The sequence below is a fragment of the Entelurus aequoreus genome, linkage group LG06 (genome assembly GCF_033978785.1).
Source record: "Entelurus aequoreus isolate RoL-2023_Sb linkage group LG06, RoL_Eaeq_v1.1, whole genome shotgun sequence".
Taxonomy (NCBI): domain Eukaryota; kingdom Metazoa; phylum Chordata; class Actinopteri; order Syngnathiformes; family Syngnathidae; genus Entelurus; species Entelurus aequoreus.
Window position 1 is genome coordinate 14984626 of NC_084736.1, and position 13122 is coordinate 14997747.

A 13122-nucleotide genomic window follows, 5' to 3' on the forward strand; every position below is an offset into this window, starting at 1 on the left:
ACATTAATAAGTCAAATAGAATAAATTCATCATAGGTCCCCTTCTAAACAGTGCTAGTGTGTGACACTTCATTCCTCCCCCACGTGTGTAATGCCACTGCTTAAAGCCCAGGGGGCGTGTGACAGTTGGAGCCAGGCAACAGTGCACCTCCGGGACAAGCATGCAGTGCAGGAGGAAGGGGCCGCAAAGAAAGAAGGGGAGGATGAGCGTGTGTAACCGTGGCAACAGACATTTCGGGTGTAGGAGGGTGGTGAGGTTTTCCCTGTAAGCTGACACTATGGCCCGGTCAGTTACGGACATTCACACACACACACACACAAACGCACACACACATATCTCAGTCCCCCAGAACGAGCACACGCACACACCCAAGTGTCACAGGTTTTTTTAAGAGGTTGAAACAGGCAAACAAGCAGAGAGGGGAAGTTGCTCTACTCGGCAAGCCATTCAAAGTCTGAGTCGTGGTTACAGCCAATCAGATACCCAACAGCAGCCACGGAAACTCAAAGGGATGTGAGGGGGGACAACCTAGTGATAAATGATGATTCTAAAAAGAAATGTGGAGGAATCACGGCTTCTTACGTCTACGTTGATTCAAGCGAATTGCTGTTGTTGAGTTGAAATCAAAGGGTTTACTCGAGGGCGGATTGAAATAAAGGTTTAGTGATTATGAAGCAGAGACAACAAAGCTGACAGAGGCCATTAGCCTACAGTGTACTGTAAAAAAGGGGGGTGGATTACACTGAGGTGAACTGCGGAATAGGAGAAAGAAAACACACCCACGCACACACACACGCATACGGACATACAGAAGGGATCCAACAAACCTTACCTAAAAAGGGGCAAAAAAGGGACAAAAGAAGAATAAGAACACAGTCAATACAGTGAAAAACTTAAAAACGGGGACATAATGCTTGTCACTTCAAATTGAAAAAGAGGAAAAATGATTGCCCTTCAACATCAAACGCATCCAGCAGGACGACAAACATTTCAAGTGTAACAACTCCAGGCACTTTGCTGCAGAGCCATCTGCAGACAAAGCCGGACGCTTACGTAAGTGCACAGCATCAGCGATGCCGACGGAGAGTTCGGCAATTTTGTTCTCCTCGCCGCAGAAGGCGCACGTCCTTATCGCGTCGGATAGAATACCGATGTTGCTGCTGCTCAAGGACGAACGGGCTTAGTGTGAGAATGCAAAGCCCACAAGCAAACTTGTGCATTGTCGGCATTTGAGCACTTGTCAGCCTGCCCAGAACGCAGCAGCCATGAGAAGACCTGTGAGGTGAGGTTCATTTGCTTGATGTTTGTGATGGAGGACAAATGGGTTCCTGTGCCAACACTGACGGAGCTGAAGCAGCAATCATCAAATGTGCTCGTCTCTACAGGCTTAACAGCAGTACCCACGCCAATGCAAAGATACATATATTTTTTATGTACCAGAAGCGCTCGGAAACCACTTGACCGGAATTAATTAACAGTCCAGGCGCCACCTTCGTACTTAACTACTCTTTAGTTCTTAAATACAATAGTGTTTCCCACCTTCTTGTTCAAACTGCTGGCACTCGTAACTTTCATCGGGCCCATAGTGGCCTATCTTTCAGTCGTACTCAATAAAAAGTGGAATTTTTTGGGGAGCACGGCGGAATGACAAACGGGCAAACGGACTGGTACGATAACTGAGATGGTATGCAAACAAATTTGGAGCAAATTCTAAAGAAAATTTTCATCAAACATTGACTCAAAAAAAAAAACGAGGTTTGACCGTATTAACAAATTTCAACTTTAGGTGGCAAGAAAACTCCTAATTATAATCGCTACACCACTGCAACGTGTTCCTTTCATTGGTCCGTGACATATTATATCAAATTAAACACGCCAACTATTAGAAAACTACACCAAAAACCAAGAAATACTAGAAATACCATGAAAACATGGAACCTGCAAGTAGAGAGAACAACAAAACACGGCAGTACACAGAACATAAAATAAGAATCTATCGGTGCCTTATTGCAGTGCTGAATGAATGCAGACACAGCCACTTGCAACAAGTGCTCAGTGGTGATAATGGGCGAGTAATGTCTTGTAGGTAATCTAGCGTCCCGAAAGAAGCACAGAGTCTTACACACATTTTAAACTTTGTTGCCGACCTTACCCACCCCGCCAAAAGCATCGCTATCTAATAACACCGTTACCACCACAGCGCTAGCCTAGCCTGTAGCCACAACAACAACAGAGGGAATCAGTCTGGCATCAGAGGTATCAAACATTTAACTGAAGGAAGTATTTTTTTACACGTTCTCTATGTGCAATAATTTGTTGTAGATGTTCTTATTTTTTTATGTATCATTTAGTACTCATTCAATTTAGATCATTGAAGTATTTAAATTACTAGTCTGTTCAACTTGAATGTCACAAAATTCCATTGAAACAAAAAGGCGTTTTTTTTTTTCAACAAAAAAAGTACCATCTCGGGCTCCTACACCATTTTAAAGCACCAATTCAGTACAAGTATTGGTTAAAATTTAAACGGTACCCATCCTTACCTGCAGGACAAAACGGCCCGACTGCTAGTTGTACATCTTACAGAATATGGTCTTTAGTGATTTTGGTCATGTTTCCAGCCATTGCAAAGACTTGCACGCATGCTTTCAAGTTTGGTCCATTTTTTGATATGTTAAACAGTCTTCTCTGCTGGAATAATAATAGTAAACAATAAGAAGAAAGGAAAAATTGTTTCCACACTGAATTTATATTACAATGTTTCATGAATTAAAATATGACAAAGTGGCATATCCTAGTGGCACCGCAGACTATTCTTCTGCCCTACACCATCAATCTAAGCAGATAACTTTCAATAATATACTGCTGGCATGATATATTTGCATGTTTCAACACGGAGCACTTGAGCAAGATGTGCAATTGAGCGATAAAGGCGTTACAAAAGCAGAGAGAAAGATGATAAGATGTGGAGTATGTGAGCGCATTGACCAAGCAGAAAGCATAAATGCCAGAGATGATGTGGAAAACAAGCTAGAATGTGAAGACTGAGTGTATATAAATAAAGACAAGGCGAGAGATAGAACCAAAGTTTAGGTTCAACAGAGAAATAAGCTAAGCGCAATGCGGGCCTATTGAAGTATTTGCATGCTCCCTAATGCAATGTACAATACTGTCTGGACACCCTGACACTTTGACCTACTTTGGTTCACTTGGATTGAAAGAGAGTGGACAGACAACCTGGTACTTAAACCCTTTCATTACCTCCGAGACCTGAGCTGAACTGGGTCAGACAAGCTACCAGTAATATTTTGTTTGTATTTATTTCTGAAGAAACGTGTGTTGAAGTACAGGGAAACCAAAATGGCAGGGTCCTTCACAGGAGCACTTTTCTCATCAGGGACTTTCCATAAATTATACACATGATACTTGAAGGGAGTGGATTTACATGAACCATCCAAAGTCTCGCCTTGTGTGATTTTTACTCAATGGAAACAAATTTTAAATGAAAGCAAATGCATCACCAATATTTTCCTCCTGCTTCAAGATTGAGAACAATCAGCATGAGAGCAACAGGAAGTGGGGCCAAGACTGAATAAATCGGAAAAAACCTGTAAATGTCTGTGGTAAAGTCATATATAGGTGAACTGGCGGGTGCCACCAACTATACATTGGGAGTAGAGAGATGTGTGGGAGCAAGAATGCTTACCCTGCATGGTTTTGCCAAGGCCTTGCCCCAACTTCCAGCCATGTTTCTGAAGCAGCCGGTGCCCGATGTTGTCCTAGCAGACAGGAGAAAGGAGACAAACCAGAAATATTCCAATAATAAGAGGAGCTTTTCCCCCACGCGGATCACAGGTCACAAAAAACAAAAAAGGACTCCGCTCACACGATCATCATCAGCACAGCCACCACCACCACCATTGTCATCATTAGCAACATCCACGTCAACTACAGTGTACATCAGTGTCTCCCAGCACAAGTGGAGGGTGGGAAGGGGTTGAAAGGGGAGGGAAGACTGCGGGGACGCAAAGTTTTCGACTAAGATGAGTAAATTAGGCTATGTGTATTCTGCAAAGTACAATAAATGCTAATGTTGTGGTTGGGAATAAGTGTATCAACATTGCCTGAGAAGTTAGGAGGGGGGTAGAGGGAAGAGTGGGGGCAGTATTTACATCACACACGCACGCAAACACACACATACATACATACAGATATATAGATATGAACCACTACAGAGCAAGATCTTAGTAAACAAAGAAAATGTGACACAGAACAAGTATGGAAATCTTGCATTGACAAAACGACAACCAGAAACTCCAAACTTGCTGTGATTCTGAAGGGGAGGGTGGTGGTGGCGGGGCGGGGAGCACCATGAAACTTATGTAGCTGACACATATAAGAGTTCAAATTAAAATAAAAAAGAGGAAGAGACAGGAGCGGAGCTAGCGGACCTTGGATTACCATTACAAGGCCCAGGGTGGACAGAATGTGCACAGGTGAAGGGAATTTGTGCAGGCGACAGGGAGTGAGACATAGTGTGCATCTGGTGCCCGTTGGATGGACAAGAAATAGCTATTGTGCATGCTCTTTCATGCTGCCTGACTTGACTTTTAATTACAGCAGATTTTTATTTAACATTTTGACCTCTTGCTGGGCTTAGAATATGATCCTTCACCCAAATCCAGGGTGTAATTATTCCTCGTAATTTCCAATGCCATGTTGTTGATCTATTGAGGATATCCGGTATTTAGGAATCGACTCAACGGTATCAATTTTCAGTACTTTTGTGTGTATTAATAAATATGAATTGTTTTTGATAATAAAATTTAAAAAAATATTGCAACATTTAAAGCGAATTATGAATGATAACTGCTATCCAATTTGATGTTATATTTTGTTGCATTTGTTCCTATTATTCAAGACGTTAGATGGCAGTAGTGTATAGTTTATGGTGTGTGTTTAAAAAAATGTTGCACCCTAAAAAGTAGTAATACTGTAAGTATTATACTTATTACAGACCAGCTGTTTGATTGCAACGCGCATCTTAGTTGTAGTTTTCATTAACACATTTGGAGGTTTTGAAATCGCCATGTAAAATGGCATGTCAATTACAACACCAATGTATATTAGCATCAAACTAGCGATTTTTTTTTTAATTGCTTTTTTTGTTTTGTTTTGTTAATCGGTTATCAGAGCTATTTTTTATCTTATCGGATTTTTAGGTATGACATAAACACATTCTTAATATCAGCCAAAAAACCAGGTGTCTATTTGAGTTACGACTAATATTCATTTAATGTTAAGTACAGGAAACATAGGAAGGAACTTCCTACTCCTTTTCGAGCATACTGAATTGGGCAAATAAAAAAATTTGATGTTTAGCAATGTAAATTGTTAAGCATGTTCGAAATTAACTAAACCATTACAATAACTTAGAATAATTGTATCTAAGTTATCACAATGAGTTTCCCAGCGAGAAGCAAAAACATGTCTTTGAACCTACCAAGAAGAAGGCTTGTAAAACTCCACTGTGTAGGGGGGAAGCAACATGGAGGTGTTCTGTTTTCTTTAATGTATTAAATAAATGATAAATGGGTTATACTTGTATAGCGCTTTTCTACCTTCAAGGTACTCAAAGCGCTTTGACAGTATTTCCACATTTACCCATTCACACACACATTCACACACTGATGGCGGGAGCTGCCATGCAAGGCGCTAACCAGCAGCCATCAGAGGCAAAGGGTGAAGTGTCTTGCCCAAGGACACAACGGACGTGACTAGGAAGGTAGAAGGTGGGAATTGAACCACAGTAACCAGCAACACTCTGATTGCTGGCACAGCCACTCTATCAACTTCGCCACGCCGTCCCTCGTATTGTAATAAACAGAAATATATTGTTTTAACCCAAGGACTACAAAGCAGAGAGAGGGCAGGATCTGCCCAAGTTCCAGACACCGCTTTTTTTAAACTCTTTTACGAACCTCTTTTTTGAACTGTTTTACGAACATTTCTTTGAACTGTTTTACGACCTTTTCTGTGACATGTTTACGACCTTTTCTTTTGAACTGTTCTGTAACCAAAGGCAACGCTGTTTACGACCCACGTCCCTTTGGAAGCAGCTGTTACCATGTGGTCAGGGAAAGTCCAAATAAATGAGGAGGCGTACAATCTTTCGCCAGAGCGTGCTGGAGACTGTCAAGAGTACAGACCAGACGTTTCTCTTCAAATTGAGCTAAATTGAATTTTGTCTTTGTTTAATTCTTTGCTTCTTGTCTTGTTTAATAGATGTCATCAGTGTTTGAACCTGACAATAACCACTATTAATTACTCTAGTGGATGACGCAACCAGTGATTAATGGGCGCACAGCCTTTATTTGCGGACATATGAGAACTTAACTAAACTATTAAATCGGATTATATTTGTTTTCTACACAGCTGCTTTAGAGTCTAAATGTCCTGCTATGTTTCCTGCAATTAATGATTAGAGATGTTGGCCAACATCAACCTAAATGTATATAAACATGCACAGAAGCAATTCCTTCAACCCTCTGGGGCAAAATATGCAAGTCTCCTGAGGATGTTATGTCACTAGTATGGGTCAGCAAGAGAAAATAAATAAATAAAACACATGAAGTGAAATCAAGACTGTTTCAACACTACACACTACAACAACGTCAAGCACAAATCAACATGACACAATGAGATTTCTTAATTAGCAGTGTTGTTGTATTGTGATTATTACTACTCCAGGCTTGACTAACATTCACCAGAGTGCTGCATTCTACCAAATATAACAAATCATACAAACCAAACGTGAAGGATATTTATAATCACAAAAGGAGACTGACATCACGAAAATAATGTGAAAGGGGTGGGTTGGAACAAAACAAAACATGCAGCTTTTTGTTAAAATCCTTTTAACAAAAAGTGTCCGTGTTAGTAGCACAGTGCGAATGGCGCACATACGCAACTGAGCGGCGGGAGTGTTTGGGGAGGGGGTTGTTTGCAAAACTCCAAGTGGTAATGTTAGTCTCAGGTGGATCAGGCACAGAGAAGGTGGTAATGGCTCTGCAAGGCCCATTTGGTTCTTTTTTTTCTATTTTAGAGAATAGGTGAGATGGACAGGGGGCGGTACAGAGCAGGCTGAGCCATGGCAAGGGAGCTTTTAGGAAGGTGTGGAAAGTGAACTGGGCCTGGATGGGTTAGTGCATGTGAAGGAAGGGGGGAGTGGTGGTCCTGCAGCACGCACGGCATCTCCGCCAACATGGTCCTCATTGGGATGGCTTTGCAATGCCAACCGTTGTTTTTGTTTCTGCAGAAATTTGGTTTCTAGCATCAACACTACCATGCTCAGAGATGCTGAACTTTGCCACTTCCTGTTTCCAAACTATTTTCTATACACTGAGAGCCACATTTCCACCAAGTGGTTTAGTTTGGTTCATTAAAAGCTATGAAATTTGACAACCTACTGGTACAAACTATACTATCATATACGTACACTAAAATGTACCACTCGGTGAAGATATAAGGCTAAGAAAAAACTGTGTCTCTGCCTGGCTGTCCTTGGACTTGTCCAAACATACACAGGATGTGAGCATGTAGGGCCTGTGGAGCATCATCCTCCGTTTTTGTGTGGTCCGCTGAATTCATTGTATGGAGAAACACTGCAGAGTTTTCTGCAGAGAACATCTCCCCTCCAATTGTCCTATACTGCAGTATTATGCTAAAATAACATCTCTCTCTATTGATTTGGGGTAGAGCTTTAGCCCGAAACAAAATGTTTATTAAAAAGCTCCCAGAGCGAGTGGCCTGATTAAAAAGAAGATAATGCTACACAACTCCTCCCAATAAGGCTTGACAACTAAACATGACCCCAAGTTTCTGCCATTCTAAATGCCCTCTTGCAAACCCTGTGCCTTTTTCTGTGTTCTACGTTTGAAAAGTAATTAAAACAGGAAGGGCAGGTTGGGCGAGCTGGCAGCTAAAAACATGGAAGAAATTTCGGGCTGGCGGCGGAGAGGAGATGCCGGCTGCATGTTGGAGCAACGGATGAGTGCACCAAAAAATAGACAGACGGACGGACGGACGGATGAAAGCAAAGACGGCGAGTCCAACAGCAGTGCAAGTGGAGTGAAGGCATTTCCATACGAACCTGGCTTTAAAATACTGGGCTGTCAAAAAAACAGTCACACGTGACACAACGTAAGAAACCAGCCAAACGCTTTCTTTCAACTGCAAATCTGCTAGGTTCTCTACTTTTTCTTTTTTCTTTTTCTTTTTTATATATAAATACTGCTTCTCTTTTTTTCTTTCTTAAAAAAACAATATTGTATACAAACACAAAAGGTAAGCATGTCAAAAATAAATAAATCCACCAACGGACTGTTAATACAGGAAAAAAACAAAAGCAGAAAATGTTATCCAAACAAAAGAGAGCTCTACCAACCGGGGAGGGTTTTGGAAAGTGTGCACTGAGCTGTTATCGGCATAGTGCGTTTTCAAAGATATGGCCGAGGGGGGGAGGGAAGTGATATGCAGGGGAGCCCAACCAGAAACCTCAGAGTATTCATGTCTCAGTATGTGAAGTCGATGCTAATTTGAAAACATATGTAATTGGGTGTCAGGAGTCAAGAGAGGTGTTCTGGAAGTGTCAGTACAGTAAGTATTTACACTCACATTAGATACAGATGTATATCTAAATGAGAGCTAATAAAATACCGTCTAAAAATCACAAAATGCCGCAAATTAATTCGGCCATTTTGAATATTCCACTCCGAATATTTTCAGTAATTTTTATAGATTCTTAGTCAATGTAGTAACATTTCTGCTCTCTGACCACATCAGATCAGTCATACTGGAAATAAGCAAAAATTGGAAAGAGATCTTCTGTTTATCATTGACAATTCTTATGTAAGACAAGGACACATATGCGTGGCTTTTATTGTGCATTCGAAATCGTAAATAAATAGCGAACAATCGAGTCAACAGATCGAGGGTTGTCTATTGCGCCCATTATACCCTCTATAAAACATACAGAAAGTGCCAACAATACTCAATTTACATGTCGTGATCTGAAAATTAACCAAATATGAGTAATATTGTTATTATAAGCGCTAACGCCCTATTTTAGCGGTGCATTGATGGCAGTGAGCTAATGCTAGCTTACGCTGCTAATTTTGACACACTAAGGCGGCGGCTGTTTCTGCTTTGCCACAAACTTGCTCAAAGTAAATTCTAGACTATAATCCATGCATCTCTCACCTGGTAGTAGGCAAATGTGGCCATGGACCGAGAGACAAAAAAGACACAAAAAGACGATAGTTGCAGCAACTTTTTTTAACCCTTTGTGAGGATGGCTATTTAATTTTCATCTAAACAGAATTAGGTGAGCATCCCATCGGTCAGCGTTCCAGCGAGAGCGGAAATATTACAGTATGTGTTTGTGTTATTCTGGTTTATTATGGTTAATTTGTATGTTTAGCATTTAGCAATATTGCTGACGCTACAGTGTGACAATAAAGCTGCATCCATTTAGCACTCGGCTAAAACTTACTGCTCATCCTCCTTGTGTTCGGGCAAAAAATATAAAGTTCTAGATCATAATCTTTCCCTAAGTAATTGTTGCTGGCTCTCACAAAGTCTGCTTGATCAGCAATGTTGTTGATGGGGAAGACATCTGTGGTTCCTAACGCTACGTCACAGATCACATGACTGGCTTCCTCATTAACTCTAAAAATGGCTCGGGAATCACTGTAAGATTGATACTATTTTGATCATATTTATTTATTCACAAAGTTTGGAAGTATTTTGGTGTCATAAATCAGATATACAGTACAGGCCAAAAGTTTGGACACACCTCATTCACAACACAACTGATGGTCGAAACCCCATTGATAAAGCAAGAAATTCCACTAATCAACCCCGATAAGGCACACCTGTGAAGTGAAAACCATTTCAGGTGACTACTACTTGAAGCTCATCGAGAGTGTGCAAAGCAGTAATCAGAGCAAAGGGTGGCTATTTTGAAGAAACTAGAATATACTTTTTTTTTTCAATTATTTCACTTTTTTTTGTTAAGTACATAACTCCACGTGTTCATTCATAGTTTTGATGCCTTCAGTGACAATCTACAATATAAATAGTCATGAAAATAAAGAAAACGCATTGAATGAGAAGGTGTGTCCAAACTTTTGGCCTGTACTGTATATGATAATAGCTTCACTATAGAACCAACTTGTTTTTACACTCTACTGGTACTTTAAGTATTTCATATGTCCTGTGGATGTCTTTTGGGTTTGCTATGCTCATAATCGCCTGCGGCTCCCTTTCGTTTCGGCAAATTCCTTGCGAGCCTCACTTGCGGTTAGTGTGACTAAATGGAAAATTTGAGCAACAGGACTTCCTGTTGCTTGGTGAACAGGTGCTGATGCTCAATGTAAATATAAGACAATATAGCGCTAGTGTAAGGTTAGTAACTTAACACACTGTACGTACTTACCTCATTATTCTGATGAGCCAAATTCTTCAAACGAGAAGTATATTACTTATAAAATCACTTAAGGGAGGCTGGGGAGAAGAAGTCAACTATACTTAATTAGGAGGATTTAAAAATAGTTTGTTTCCCAGTAAAATTAGTGAGAAGGTCTGTGCAAGTGATTGGGTTGGACAGTATCAGCGCCACTCTTCATTTGGTGGGCCGTACGCAAAATATGCATTCTCTGGCTCTGAGGGTGCCCGCTGCATATCGCTCTGGGGCGGAGTCAGCTCAGATCAGGGAAGGGTAAGGGAGAAGGGTGAGGGAGTGGACAGGAATTCGTACTGTTTGCTACCACACATGCAATGCATAATCAATGTTAGAGACCAAAGAGAGAAGGGGCGGAAAGACAAGAATTAAAGATCCCAGTCAAGTACCACAGACCTCTAGCTGCCTACACAACGAGAGGCACGGAGGAGGGGCTCCAAGAGACCGGGCTGGCAGCATGTTACTGTACATTGGAATTAATAATCCAGATCATGCATCATTTTATCTTGTTACGATAGACTATTTAACACGTCATTTGGAAGAACTGTGTGATGCCGCAGCTCAGCTCTCAGTAGCCCCCCCACCTTTACATAAATAATAGCGCAGGAGTAGGAGTCGAGCCACTCAAGCGAGGTAAGCAGGCCACCTCTCACCCGACCTCTCCACCACCCACACACGAGTGGATGACTGCCTTTGTGGCAGAGTAGGGAGTCAGGCAGATGAGCCATTTTAATGCTTCAATCAATGATTTCCCTTTCCGTTGCATTTTATTCTTCAAATTCTTTTCAATCTACATAATTGATAAGAGATTTATTTGTACAGTGGTACCTCGGTTTCCGTACGTCCCACTTTTTGTAGGATTCAGTTTGACAAAGGTTTTCGCCAAAATGTCCCAAACCGGTTTACGTAAGCTGTCTCATGATTGTACAGCTGAACATTGTGCGTAATAAACTATTCCGTTTGGTGACTCGACCTCCGCACTTTTTAAATTTTTCAAAAAAGCCACCATGCGGCCAAAGAAGGTTGTGAGTGCCAGCACTTTTATAAAGGTAAAAAAAACAAAAACACTTATTCATTCAAGAAAGAACTTGTAGAAAAAGTACAAAAGTGGCAGTCGTAGTATGGCCGCACAATAAATATCAGGCCAATATGAGGAATTATGACATCATACCGATAAATCCGATATGGAAAAAAAACTTCAATAGCTGACTTCTTTACTGTTTCAGTGGAATACTTTACGCGCGCTATTGGCACCAGATGTTCTAGAAACTTATTCCAGGAAGGGAAAAAAAAAACATTGCTTCTAGGCATCAAACCTTATCAGCCACCTGAAACAGCAGCTTTGCTAAGACTGGGTTTTGAAAGCCTACAAAGGCGACTGCGCTGCTAAGAACGCTAATCCAAAATCAGCTGCAAAAAAAGGTGCACACAATTCAGTTGAATCTATATTTAAACTAGAGATGTCCGATAATATCGGCCTGCCGATATTATCGGCCGATAAATGCTTTAAAATGTAATATCGGAAATGATCGGTATCGGTTTTTTATTATCGGTATCGTTTTGTTTAGGTTTTTTTTTATTAAATCAACATAAAAAACACAAGATACACTTACAATTATTGCACCAACCCAAAAAACCTCCCTCCTCCATTTACACTCATTCACACAAAAGGGTTGTTTCTCCCTGTTATTAATATTCTGGTTCCTACATTATATATCAATATATATCAATACAGTCTGCAAGGGATACAGTCCGTAAGCACACATGATTGTGCGTGCTGCTGGTCCACTAATGGTACTAACCTTTAACAGTTCATTTTACTCATTTTCATTGATTAACTCATTAACTTTCATTAACTCATTTAATTCTATGTAAATGTTTTTATATTGTTTTACTTTCTTTTTTATTCAAGAAAATGTTTTTAATTTATTCATCTTATTTTACTTTATTATTATTTTTAAAAAGGACCTTATCTTCACCATTCCTGGTTGTCCAAATTAGGCATACTAATGTGTTAATTCCACGACTGTATATATCGGTATCGGTTGATATCGGTAATTAAGAGTTTGACAATATCGGAATATCGGACATCGGCAAAAAAGCCATTATCGGACATCCCTAATTTAAACACATAATAGATACAATTAAGTTACCCCCGCCACATAGCAGATTTTTTTTGCTTTCTTTTTTAATCATATTCTACACCTTTTTGGTCCTCAAGAAAGCATTTTTGAAAGGGTTTTGAAATCCCAAATACTACTCTGCTAAAAATAATTTATCACGGTCATGTCCAAGACCAATAAACAGCAATAAGCGAGAGACCACTGTAGATGTATTTTGCAATGTTTTCTGTATGTAAAACTATAATTATTCTCCACAAAATGGGTTTTGTGTTCATATAGTTGGGCGTCTGGAGTGGACTAATTGGATTTACAGGTCTTCTTATGGGAAAAACGTTTTTGGTTTTTGCGCGATTTGGTTCTGACTTTTTTAAACGGATTATCAACACAACCCGAGGTACCACTGTCCATGTATAACCTAGTTTCAGCCAAGCAGTACATTTCTGCATGCAATTATTTCATATTTCCATTTGCTAATGT

General features: G+C 40.3%; 1 protein-coding gene across 1 annotated transcript in view; it reads right to left on the minus strand.

Moving 5' to 3' along the window:
- gpatch8 (G patch domain containing 8) overlaps positions 1 to 13122 on the minus strand; it is a 40112-nt gene that overhangs the window by 13591 nt on the left and 13399 nt on the right. Inside the window, exon 3 of the mRNA XM_062050050.1 lies at positions 3707 to 3779. Coding sequence (XP_061906034.1) covers positions 3707 to 3779 — 73 coding nt within the window. The remainder of the gene's footprint in view (positions 1 to 3706; positions 3780 to 13122) is intronic.